Source organism: Branchiostoma belcheri, unplaced genomic scaffold, assembly GCF_001625305.1.
Source record: "Branchiostoma belcheri isolate BF01 breed outbred unplaced genomic scaffold, Haploidv18h27 scaffold19, whole genome shotgun sequence".
In the NCBI taxonomy this organism is placed as follows: domain Eukaryota; kingdom Metazoa; phylum Chordata; class Leptocardii; order Amphioxiformes; family Branchiostomatidae; genus Branchiostoma; species Branchiostoma belcheri.
Window position 1 is genome coordinate 3518520 of NW_017803379.1, and position 13049 is coordinate 3531568.

The 13049-nt window shown below is 43.9% G+C and overlaps 2 protein-coding genes and 1 pseudogene across 2 annotated transcripts; all 3 read right to left on the reverse strand.

The window, feature by feature from the left end:
* Positions 1-128: 128 nt before the first annotated feature.
* LOC109467821 lies at positions 129-3765 on the reverse strand (annotated as a pseudogene).
* A 966-nt stretch (positions 3766-4731) lies between these two features.
* On the reverse strand, positions 4732-8580 carry LOC109467843 (regucalcin-like). Its single transcript, XM_019765929.1, has 6 exons — positions 8394-8580; positions 7246-7428; positions 6291-6379; positions 5774-5900; positions 5415-5546; positions 4732-4958 (listed from the first exon to the last, which is right to left on the reverse strand). The coding sequence occupies exons 1-6, from the start codon at positions 8545-8547 to the stop codon at positions 4753-4755; spliced, it is 891 nt and encodes a 296-aa protein (XP_019621488.1). The 5' UTR covers positions 8548-8580; the 3' UTR covers positions 4732-4752.
* Positions 8581-10075: 1495 nt separating this feature from the next.
* LOC109467831 (regucalcin-like) lies at positions 10076-13049 on the reverse strand. The gene is made up of 6 exons (XM_019765915.1): positions 12481-13049; positions 11889-12071; positions 11669-11757; positions 11090-11216; positions 10648-10782; positions 10076-10281 (listed from the first exon to the last, which is right to left on the reverse strand). The coding sequence occupies exons 1-6, from the start codon at positions 12632-12634 to the stop codon at positions 10076-10078; spliced, it is 894 nt and encodes a 297-aa protein (XP_019621474.1). The 5' UTR covers positions 12635-13049.

Below are 13049 nucleotides of genomic sequence, written 5' to 3' on the forward strand. Positions count from 1 at the left end.
ATATATATATATATATATATATATATATTATATATATAACAATATATAACAGACTACAGAAAGTAACAAAATCAATCCATGGTACAAAACTATGTATACAATGTAATTGTGAAGAGAAATGGGGCCCAGCATACATGTACATGTACTTGAAAGTCTTCTGTAGTACATCACTTTTCTGTAATAATAATTATTAAGTTTTTACTGTTGTAGACTTGAAGACTAATGCTAATAGGCTTTGAGTTTCAATATCAGCATGCTAGCACTAAATGATTATTCTCTTGTTGGAAATTTGTTGATTTGTTTTCATGCTTCTTCTCTTGTTTTTTGATTGGGATTCCATGTCTCTACTGATTAGAGGATGACAAACCAGCCTCATATTTGTACGGTTTCTCTGCTGACTGAGCCAGTCAACATGTTAAAGAGATCACCAGACTGCCCAGCTGACAGATCTGCCCGCTGCACTCCTAGGATCCTCACACCTGTAGGGATTGTGCTGCATGACTCTTCATGTGAGACTTCAAACCATCAAGCCTACTGAATTGCCTGCTGCACTCCTCACATTTGTAGGGTTTCTCCCCAGTGTGAGTCTGCATGTGTCTCTTGAGATGGCCCAGCTGTCTGAACTGCCTGCTGCACTCCTCACACCTGTAGGACTTCTCCCCGGTGTGGATTTTCATGTGGGTCTTCAGAGCACCCAGCTGAGTGAACTGCCTGCTGCACTCCTCACATTTGTGGGGTTTCTCCCCAGTGTGAGTCCGCATGTGTTTCTTTAGGGTAGCCATCTCCCGGAACTGCCTGCTGCACTCCTCACATTTAAATTGTTTCTCTCCCGTGTGAGTCCGCATGTGGGTCTTCAGACTACTCAGACTACTGAACTGCCTGCTGCACTCCTCACATTTGTAAGGCTTCTCTCCAGTGTGAGTCCGCATGTGGGACTTCAGACCTGTCAGTTGTCTGAACTGCTTGCTGCACTCCTCACATTTGTGGGGCTTCTCCCCGGTGTGAGTCTGTATGTGCTTCTTCAGACTGTTTAGCCTACTGAATTGCCTGCTGCACTCCTCACACTTGTAGGGTTTCTCCCCGGTGTGAATTCGCATGTGGTTCTTCAGACTACAGAGTACGCTGAACTGTCTGCTGCACTCCTCACATTTGTAGGGTTTCTCCCCTGTGTGAGTCTGCATGTGGGTCTTCAGACTACCCAGCTGACTGAACTGCATGCTGCACTCCTCACACTTGTAGGGTTTCTCCCCAGTGTGAGTCCGCATGTGGGTCTTCAGATGACCCAGGATACTAAACTGCCTGCTGCACTCCTCACACCTGTAGGGTTTCTCCCCAGTGTGAGTTCGGATGTGGTCCTTCAGATGACCCAACTGACTGAACTGCCTGCTGCACTGCTCACACTTGTAGGGTTTCTCCCCTGTGTGAGTTCGCATATGTTTCTTCAGATTACTCAGGATACTAAACTGTTTGCCGCATTCTTCGCACCTGTAGGGTTTCTCCCCAGTGTGAGTTTGGATGTGGTCCTTCAGACTACCCAGCTGACTGAACTGCCTGCTGCACTCCTCACACTTGTAGGGTTTCTCCCCTGTGTGAGTCCGCATGTGGGTCTTCAGATGACCCATCTGACTAAACTGCTTGCTGCACTCCTCACACTTGTAGGGTTTCTCACCTGTGTGACTGTGAGTCTGCACATGTTTCTTCAGATGACCCATGCTGACTGAACTGCCTGTCGCACTCCTCACACTTTGGAAGTCTGTGTCTGCTGACACTGGCTGGTTGCCTGCTTGTTGATGCCATGGCAATAACAGCTCAAACCACCTCTGTCTGTGCTGATTAAACAAATTCAACAAAACAGCAACATTGTTAACATGGAAAGAAATGGACAGTGGGACATGGGAGATTAACCCCGTCAATGAGAGCAAGGACATTCTATGATGAGAGATTGTGTAAACACAGGCTCCATGGACACCCCTCTCCCACCCCAAACTTTGGTACTTAGGAACAGCCTCTTTTCCAAAGATCAGCCTTGTCCGTTGGTTGTATGTAGTCTCCACCAGACTCCTTTGTAGACTGAATGACCTCGTCCCTGTCTCTAGAGCTAACGCCACTGGACGCTCTCTTAGGAACAAGAACACTATATCCATCCCCCCAGCCAGAACAAAAAGACTCCAGAACTCGTTCCTACATCAGTCTATCAGACTATACAACCAGACTGTGTAAACGTGTCTTATCTGGGATGCCCTGTTGATTTAATGTATAGATTTTAATAGTATGTATATATGTGTAATATATGTTATGTACCTTATGAGTTATCTTGCTGTTATTGCTGTTAATACCAATGCCATTCAGGCAACACATATTTTTGTATGTCTGCTACGTTGGTATGAAATAAAGAATTGAGAATTGAATAAACAGCATAAATCGGCCTAGTAAAAGTAATGTAGCTTGCCAAGGGGAGTTAGCCGGCGATAGATGAAAGAATGGTTGAATAATTTTGCCTGCACGGAAAATTCGTTTCAAGGCCGATTTCTACTATTTCAGCCTGCATGCAAAGGAGTTTCTGACAGTACACTTTGCCAGAGAAACCTGGCTCGGCGAATGGACACCGTAAAGTAAACGTTACGACGTTTCACCCACAACCTTGCATCTGCTTGGCGAGCAAATTTGGCCGTGATGAAAACCAGATGTGAGAAAACCAGAAGTGAGACACTTCAAAATTTCCAGAAACGCGACCTACGCATCCAGATCATACCTGGGACTGTCTTGTACCAGAAATTACTAGACTGTATGGGTATGAGCAGCAACTTGAGGACTTAAAATCAAGTTGTCCGAACTCTCTGTCGGTGAGAGTCGGCAGTTACAACAGCCATTCATCCATGCAGGGTGGTCTACCCGGGTGTTAGCCGTGGCGACTATTGATTCGGGCTTACATTGCATTACCCTCAGCAATAGTCGTGGAAAGATCCATTGGCAGAACTGCACATTTCCCGTTGGCTGCTCGATGCTCCGTTTTTGACCCGGTTTTTTGCTGTCCCGAGCTTCCCTACAATATAACTCCACAATTGGCCGGGTTGCCGATGTTTAGATCAGCCTAAATATTCCACAGCGCGACAGAAAAGTAGTAAAATAGCTAGTCGGCACAAGCTGGCGCCATCTTGGATATAGTCGGGAATGTCCGCTACCGCCGTCGGGAACGCTCGGTAGGCTTTCCGGTTATAATCGGAGAGCTTTCGGTCGGGCTTCGGTAATCGTGACGCTACCGAGCGTTCCCGACGGCGGTAGCGGACATTCCCGACTATATCCAAGATGGCGCCAGCTTGTGCCGACTAGCTATTTTACTACTTTTCTGTCGCGCTGTGGAATATTTAGGCTGATCTAAACATCGGCAACCCGGCCAATTGTGGAGTTATATTGTAGGGAAGCTCGGGACAGCAAAAAACCGGGTCAAAAACGGAGCATCGAGCAGCCAACGGGAAATGTGCAGTTCTGCCAATGGATCTTTCCACGACTATTGCTGAGGGTAATGCAATGTAAGCCCGAATCAATAGTCGCCACGGCTACCCGGGTGTATAAGTTGTTACAAGGCCTTACAACAGACGTCCTAAACAACCACGATTTTACTTTCTGGTGATTCAACATAAACACAGAGTCATCATCACCCCTTACCTCACAGTAATCAGCAATAAAACTAAAGAATAGTTGTGCAGAAACTGCTGTTTTGGAGATCGCGCTCGCACGGCCTCAGCTCACTGGACAGTAACCGCGGGCGGGCGTGACACGCGGGCGGAAGTACGCGTTGCTAATGACCCGGAAGTACTCTCCCCATAGATCAAATATCACCACCTGATTACCCAAGAAAAGTCTGAAAATGACCTTCTAGTGACTACTCAAGGCAGAGATGGTGATAACATACTGACCACGTTACGATCTTTAAACACTCTCTATAGCTAGCTCCGTATGAGCGGACCTAACAAATAAACCTAGTCTAGCTATACTATACCCTATTGTATAAGAATCGAACAACGAAAACCATTGGGGTGACCACTCGGGTGGCCTTTTGTCTTTGCTTCCACCGAAAGAATGATTTGCTTGGAGGTTATATACTTCCCCAACTGCGCTGGCAAATGAACCCTAATGTGGCCAAACCCACCCTGGTCAATTAATTACTCTCTATCATTCTACTGTTTTTGAACTCGCGGCGTTGTTAGTCTAGGTTGAGCGGACTATAATGATTACGCACATCAACAACGTCTATAATATATCATCTTTACTGTCAACCAATTGGTCTGATAAAACAATTTGAATATCAGTTTCACATACATGTATATGTGTATAACAGCCCTGTCTTCACCAGTATGATAATATGCGCAAGCTGGCTAGCGGAAATTCACGGTATACTTGCAGTTACATTGCGATGCAACTTTGTCAAAAGAATAAAGCATGGAGCTGCTCCATAAGTTCAAGCCTCGAACAGCGGGACAGTTTGCGTCAGCTGGTAACCTCGAACTTGGCTGATGAGGGTTCAACCAGTTACCTAGCCTCTCAACGAGGCTTCAGAAGCAACCGTTGAAAGAGTAGAAATTGGCCAAATAGACAAAACTGAACAGGGGAGTTGGTCCGCTAAAGGAGTGCACTTGTCGCTAATGTCTGTTTGGTCAATTTCTACTCTTTCCGACCGCTTCTGAAGCCTTGTAGAGGCTAACTATATTTAATTGTTTTTGAACCCGCGTTGTTATCTCTATATAGTCTGGTTCAACCCATGTAGGACATCCCCGGTCTCCCCTTAGCGCCAAGCCCGGTGACTTGGAAGACACACCCGGACAGGGGCTGCTGAAGGGTCTGCTCCGCCGACATGTTGACCCGCGCACTGGTGACGTACAGGACGTCCAGGTTCGGCCCGCCGAAGCAGCAGGACGTGACCCGGTCTGTGGGGAACTTCACAGCGCGGAGCTGGGTACCTGGAAGGTGTATGGCATAGTTGTCAAATCATTAGTCATACATAGAGAATATACTAACGTTACATAGTGTATTCCGTATCACCAGAGGCCAATCCGACGCACTGCGAGTCAGGAGGGCTGGGACCAAGGACGTCCTTGCTGGGGCCGATCTAGAATTATATCAAGCCTATTTATGTCATTTCAGCGCTAGAAAATACAGGTTTGAATGCGAAAATGTGTACGAAATTGAGGAAATTTGTAACAACATCAATTCCAACGTCCGCATCCGGGATTCTAATTTTCGAAACTTTGAAAGCGCAAAATTGTTGTGGCCCCGTGTGATGCGGGTAGTCAATTAAAAACACAAACTTGTGTTATGTTGGAAGAGTAGTTGCAGTATAGCTAGTGCCAAATATCACTTTCGTAATACTACTTTCGTATTAGTCTATATATGTCCATCTTGTTTGGTTTACCCACCTGTGTTAGGATCCACCTGTACCACCTGTCCACCGTGAAGCAGGGCTATCCACAGGTGGCCGTCGGAGTCAATCGTCATCCCATCGGGGACGGAGGTAGCCGGGTCGAACGTAAAAACTTTACGACGATTTGCTAGAAATGTCAATATTGAAAGAAAGTGGATGTATAAACATGTACAGCAAAATTCGACTTTGTGGCGCTATGTAGCCAAGCGCATAACTACATCAAAGGCCTCAGACATGTTATCTAAATGTTTAATTGTATAAGTTGTGCTGATGTTTTGCTGATATATTAATAATTACATGTACTGCTAAATATGAATCCACTGTAGGTACAGGGAGATACATCATACAGCTTACTCGGTGTTCCTGTGGACAAGTCAAAGTCGAAGGCATCCACGCTGAACTGGAGCGAGTCGATGTAGTACATGACGGTGTTATCTGGGGACCACGCCAGGCCGTTAGAGATACTCACTCCGCCAAGTGCCTGTGTGCAGGAAAAGAAGGCGGTACGTGAACTAGCCTCTACCAGGCTTCAGGGGCGGCTGGAAAGAGCAAAAATTGTCGAAATAGACAGATAACATGCCAGCGGAGTTGGCCCGCTACAGGTTTGCCTCTCCCAAACTGTACTCCTTTAGCGGACCAACTCCCCCGGCATGTTATTATCTATTTGGCCACTTGTTACTCTCTCCAGCCGCTTATGCCTCTGAAGCTTCTGTGAATGTAATGCTATAGTAGTACATGTTCCTGGTATAAATCATATTTCACGCCCGTTATTGATATTATGAAACCCAACTTTGCCAACCGATATTGTAGTTTGGGAGATAAAAGACGATCATATATGCATATATAAACAACTTTTAAAACTTGTCCGTACCTTTGTGACAGTTCGGTCGGCGTTCAGACAGAACAGGGACCCTGCGCCAAACTCGAACTTTCCGAAGACGGAGTCTTTCCCCATCGTGCCTGGAGGTTAAAACGTGTGTTCAACAGACGAAACACCACCGTAAAATCTACCTCTGTTGACGCATCTGAATGAGTATTGTAACCATTCTTACTGTATACTAGTACATGTTGTATCGTATTTTGTCAAGTTACTAAACCTAGCCCTTTAGTATACTAGAAGTCTACGGCTTACGCTTGCCGGGCAAAATTAAATTAAATCAAATCAAATCGAACAGTCAAAATGGTACAATGTTGCCCAGATCCAAGACACATGGATATTACAGGCGAAGTTGGATATTGATTTATTTGGGATTAATGCCGTTCACTCTGTCACGCCGCCCCACGTTAAGTACACTTAAGTGACGCCCTAATTTACCCCGCGCCGCACTACAATGCACGAGTCAACATCAAATATATGATTCGCAAACACCCCTGAACAAACATACACACGGATACAGTCTGTCAGGAGAAATATCGACCAATTACTGGCCATTACTCTGTGTTAAAGTCGTATTCTTCATACTTGATACGTTTTCAATCAGATGAAAGATAGAGATAGATACTAGTAGATAGATAGATAGATAGATAGATAGATAGATAGACAAATAGATAGATAGATACATACATACATACATACATACATGTACATGCTGTATTAGATACATAGATAGATATCCTTTGGTAGATTGATATGAAGTCAGACCGATAGATACACAGACAGACAGACAGATAGATACGCAGATAAATAGATGGATAAATCACTGATTGATTGATTGATTGATTGATTGATTGGTTGGTTGATTGATTGATTGATTGATTGATTGATTGATTGATTGATTCATTCATTCATTGATAGATAGATAGAGGTATAAGGAGTTTATCTATACCTGCCCAGAGTCTGCCGGCTGCATCACACTTGCCGTCGTTGAAGATGTTGGTAGGTTTGTCGCGGTTGACCTCCGCCAGTGTCGTCAGCTGCCCGGTCTGGAGGTCCAGGGCGGCAAACCTGGTCCCGGCGGCCACCACGGCTCCTCCTGACGCCCGGGGAACCACGCAGCCGGGGCTACAGTCTGGTGGTGAGTATAGAATAGAATAGAATAGAATAGAATAGGATAGAATAGAATAGAATATAGAATCAAATAGAAGAGGATAGAATAAGATAGAATTCGAATAGAATCGAATAGGAGAGGATAGATTTAGAACAGAATAGAATAGAACACAACAGAATAGAATGGAATAGGATATAATAGAATAGAATAGAACAGAACAGAACAGAACAGAATAGAATAGAATAGAATAGAACAGAACAGAACAGAATAGAATTATTGGTTTATTTACTTCGCTGTCACACTGCCAGACTCAACATTCTGTAGCAGCCTTTAAATTTGTTGTTAAATTTAAAAGCAATGAAAATACATACGTAATCTAAAGATTACAATCCTTACAATACTCACTTGTATGCGTACTCTCGTTAATCTAACACTTTGTCGCTAAATCACGAATGAAACTAAGCGTGGTGCTAATCAATATTCTTTTCTTTATTCGGACCGTTTACACTTAAATCGTTTCACACCAAGCATAGCACCTGCACACAGGTAACGCCACCATCGCATACCATAAGGAGCAATTCGTTTCGCAGTGCCTGACAGCTCGCGTGTGTGACTACGTCCTCTAGCTATATATATAGACTGCAAAGTCAAAAACTAACGGTTAACTTTTGCTATGTATTCGAAAAGCATCACTTCTGCATTAAAATGCGACATTTTTTACTTTAATTAGTACAGGTCGAACGTGAGGATATTAATTAGAATTAGTTATCCGTGCAATTATCACTCTAAGTTGAGGTTTTGGCTTCGACTTATTTTTGGCGTGTTTCAGGCGTTTTATTTCTCTTTCTTGTACTGGTATATCTTTTTTCGCAAGCCAAACCTGGCATGTAATGGTAACTGCCTTGCAAAAATGGTAACTGCCAATTTGAAATTGTCTTTATAGTCACCAAAAGATCTGCTTGGAGATTATCGTTCGAGACTCTTACCTATTTTCAGTTTGCCCTTTCGCCCAGTGACCGGGTCCCATCGGCATACACACTGGTCCAGGAGGTCGACGTACATCAGTGTGTTGGTGCGGTGGTCCCAGTGTGGTCCCTCCGTATGCTCACCCGGCTCCGCAATAGCTACGGTAACAGACATCCTCAAACCTGGACGGCAGCTTTTCCTTCACCTTCTGAGCTTCGAAAATGGATTTGTTCTAAAAACCGAGTTACAGACAAGTCTCATATCCGGAGGTGAAAGTCCATGCGTCACTGCGCTGAAAGTTAACGACAACCCCTGGCCCAATTGCTTCTCGCTGTCATGGGATCTTTTCTCTTTTTGTAACAGGGCATGATTGAGTTGTCAATTATCGATCGTCAAGCTAAGGTCGCAAAGTCTCATGGAGGTAACTGTTGTCGGGCAAAGGTTTAGGGTAAGGTTTTTAAGACGCGATTCAAGCATTTTGTCGGGCTTTCTTTTTCGCACTGGTATCTTTTGTTGCCCCAGGCACATGGCCTGCCAATTTGATACTGTCTTACCAATTTGATACTGTCTTACCAATTTGATACTGTCTTACCAATTTGATACTGTCTTACCAATTTGATACTGTCTTACCAATTTGATACTGTCTTACCAATTTGATACTGTCTTACCAATTTGATACTGTCTTGCAGATACCGATCTATACTATACTTGCCTATATCAGGAATAACCAACGTGCGGTTAACTTGCGGTGCCTTTATGCAGTAATTAAGCTGATAGCTGTAAATAAGAAAGACATATTTTTGCTAACACACAAACGTTACAATCTGGTTAATCGTTGATTTACATCCTTCCTTGTGACATTTTCTGGTCCCACCCTTGCGCTTGTCAACAGCGGCATTGTATGGGCACGCTTCGGCCGCCCAGGTGGCCAAACAATGGGCTTGGGTATTTGACCGAGAGAATTACTCTCCAAGCAGAGGTTTGGGTTTTGGGGGTATTTTTAGCATGTTTTTAGGCTTTTTTATCGGGGTTTCTCTTTTGCACTGAATTTTTTTGGTGGGGAAAAAAAATTCAGTGCAAAAGAGAAACCCCGATAAAAAAGCCTAAAAACACGCTAAAAATACCCCCAAAACCCAAACCTCTGCTTGGAGAGTACGAGAGAATATGGTCATTGAACCTATACGGCAGCCTGAGATCATATTCTTGGTTTTCTTTCGCACGAGTAGAGTACTTGAAAATAAATGGAAATGGACGTTTGTCGACGTTTCTTTTGGTCTACAATGTATTTGGTCTATTTTCTCTTTGACGACACAATAGAAAAATCGTGACGGTCAACAGAGTGATATCGATTTTCTATGATAATTCTAGTTATGTTTACCGAAGGAAAACATCTCTCCCTCTTCTTCTCCAAACAAATAAGGTCAATGACCTGAACCAGACGTTTCTCACCATGGTAACTAGTGTAGGATTATATCATGTTGCAATTCTATAGCAGGAGGGATTTAGACTGCTGTCACCATGACCATATACATGAATGTGTTTGAGTAAGAATTACTAGTAACAGAGCAAACCATATGCGAAGGTAAACATATGCATTTGCTTTACAAATGTTACCACCTTTCTAGTTATCAATTGTGATAATCCAGTTAACAGTTGTAAGAACTTTGTAGTCAGTTCTCCGAAGAACCGTGCTCTTTCGATCTCAACCCTTGTAGCACAACCCCGGCGTGCCTTTGGCGCCCAGTCCTGTCACCTGGAACACGCAGCCAGACAGAGGCTTCTGCCGGAGCTCCTCAGCTGTCAGACCGACACTCGCGGCTGTGACGTACAGGGTGTCGAGGTTTGGACCACCGAAACAACAGGACGTGGTTTGGTCAGCGGGGATCTTAACGGAACGAAGATGTGTGCCTAAGAAAAAAAAGACAGAGGTTAACCTCACGGCATTGCTAAGATGTTGGACGAGTGAATGGCAATGCTATAACTCTATTTTGTACAAAATATTTCTATGTAATTTTGCATTCAAACGTGGAATTTTGACAAAGTTGCATTGCGATGTAAACTGCAACGGATGAAATACATTGTAGCAAGGAGCTAAACGCTAAAAGCAAAACTAAAAGCACGTTGAATTTTGAGGAGCAAGCAACAACAAGAGCGACAGAAAGTAAGAAAGATAAAGAAAGAAAGAAAGAAAGAAAGAAAGAAAGAAAGAAAGCAGTTGTTAGTTTGCATTGATGATTTGTTATAATTAGCATCGTGATAATGTAATTTTCTAACCTGTCTCTGGGTCCACTTGCAGTACCTGGCCTGTGCCAAACATGGCTACCCACAGTTTCCCATCAGTGTCGATACACATGCCGTCAGGCACACCGTCTGTGCTCTCGTCAAAACTCACCACCTTACGACGGTTTGCTGCAAAGACAGGGTGAATGAGAACATCGAGTCGTAGCCTCCTGCGCAGACTTTTGAAGCAGCGGCATAACTCCATCTCACCAAGAAGCTTTTAGATTTAACCTGGCTCTCACGCAATTGAGAACTTTATAGCCTGTTTAAAAAAAATCGCGTATCAGCCCCCGTCCCCCCAAAAAAAGATCGACGACGACGCTCCAAGAAAAGGATGCAGTCGTATGAACAAAAGAACATGGAAAAAAAATTCCCGACGTTTTACAGTTATACAATACACACAATTGAATCTCAATGAGGTATCGAATGTACATACCCAGGTTTCCGGTGGGCAAGTCAAAGTCGAAGGCATCCACACTGTAGCGGAGTGAGTCTATGTAGTACATGGTGGAGTTGTCAGATGTCCAGGCCAGACCGTTAGAGATGTCGGCTTCATTAAATGCCTCAAAAATGGCAAAGGATGTTTTAAAGCAATTTTAGAGATGTTTTAAAGCAATTTTAGAATATATTGTCAGAAAATGCGACAACATGAAGTAACACGGAAAATTTAACAAGGCTATTGTCTCAGACTGTGACTCACTCACTCACTCACACTCACTCTCACTCACTCACTCACTCACTCACTCACTCACTCACTCACTCACTCACTCACTCACTCACTCACTCACTCACTCACTCACTCACTCACTCACTCACTCACTCATTCATTCTTTCGAATTCACTCACTCATTCTCCTGCACATAGTTTGTAGAGATGACTAAGTGTTTCAAAGTGTCTATTTATTTGACAGGAGACGCAAATTGTTGTAATAGCTTATTTCCACCGCCACTGTGCTCACAACTGGATATGCTTTATCAGAGGAGAGAGAAGACCTCAAGCATAGGGTCAGCCTTACCTTTGTAACTGTTTGATCGGAGTGAAGGCAGTATAAGGACCCGGCGTTGCGTTCGACTTGAGTAGGAACAGGTTCGGGACCCATCGTGCCTGAAAACAGTGTCATCCTCATATCACTTTTGTTCGACGATTGGTCGACGAGGCTTGGTCTGATCATATAAGGAATATCGAATCATGTGAATATGTATTGCTACATTTTCAACCTTTTACCGTCCTCTTACCAGCCCAAAACCTGCCGGCAGCATCACACTTCCCATCGTTGAACCGGTTCAAAGGCCTGTCCTGGTCCACCGTTGCAACAGTGGTCAGCTGTCTGGTCTCGAAGTCTAGGAAGGAAAAGTCGGTCCCAGCAGCGACCACTACTCCACCCGATTCCCTTGGGACCACAGCACCTACCATACAGTCTGGAACAATAACATTGCATGGATTGTAGATTTGATCAGCGAGAATTATAATAGAAATCAGCTATGAGACCACCATTATTCCATCCACTATGCGTGTGTCTAGGTCCAATCTCCCTACACGACTCCAACGAGTCTGTGTATTTGTTAAGTCTCATGTTCGGGAGTATTAGGTGTTATACGGAAATGACCATGATCTATGATTAAGAGCAATCTTTGAAAGTCTTCGCGCTTGAGGCGTTGCCAAAATCTAGTTCCGACCTTTAACCTGTTTAATAACAGTTGGTCTAAATGTATGACTGTAGGAAATGTGGTTACACGTTTCGTGATGTCACTCATGTCATCTGTGTCATCGAAAATGCATAACTGTAATAAATATATTGTATATATATTACACGTTTTGTGATCTCACCCATGTCAACTGTGTCTTTCTGTCCGGTGACCGGGTTCCAGCGATGGACCTTTTTTCCGTCGATGTCAACATACAGCAGAGATCCCGTACGGTGGTCCCAGTGAGGACCCTCTGGACACAGCCCAGGCTTGTCTATAACCACTGACACTTCCATACAGTGTGCTATGTAGAGTGTGCCAGTGTTGGAAGACTGATCATAAAGTATTTGCTGCAGTTACCTGTAGGTCTGACCTTTGTGTAATGTGTACTCTGTAATTGCCCTCACAAAACTTGACCAGTCCAGGGAAAGTGCAAAGTCCATAACAAGACCAGTGTAGAGTCAGGAATTCACGTACAGGCTGCTGTTAATGCACAATACTCCTGAAACATCGCCGGCGCCCCACGTGAGTGGGTGACGTTTTTGTATCTGACTTGAATTAGACCAAGTCCAATTTTAGATCATGTGTCAGAATTGGCGTCCGTTTGTAGACTAAGAGACATGAAGTTTTTGCTCAAAAGCTATTGCCAACTGTGTTCTAATTATGTAAAATTGGCCGCATATAGTACTATTCTTTATCTTCATGAATTGA

Coding starts and splice junctions, on each gene's coding strand:
- LOC109467843 (XM_019765929.1), bottom strand. CDS start 8,547: ATGTCTGTTACCGTAGCTATTGCGGAGCCGGGTGAGCATACGGAGGGA. Junction 7,429..8,393: donor AAAGGGCAAACTGAAAATAG/GTAAGAGTCTCG, acceptor ACTCACCACCAG/ACTGTAGCCCCGGCTGCGTG. Junction 6,380..7,245: donor AGCCGGCAGACTCTGGGCAG/GTATAGATAAAC, acceptor TTTAACCTCCAG/GCACGATGGGGAAAGACTCC.
- LOC109467831 (XM_019765915.1), bottom strand. CDS start 12,634: ATGGAAGTGTCAGTGGTTATAGACAAGCCTGGGCTGTGTCCAGAGGGT. Junction 11,217..11,668: donor CCGATCAAACAGTTACAAAG/GTAAGGCTGACC, acceptor GCCATTTTTGAG/GCATTTAATGAAGCCGACAT. Junction 10,783..11,089: donor CTTGCCCACCGGAAACCTGG/GTATGTACATTC, acceptor CTGTCTTTGCAG/CAAACCGTCGTAAGGTGGTG.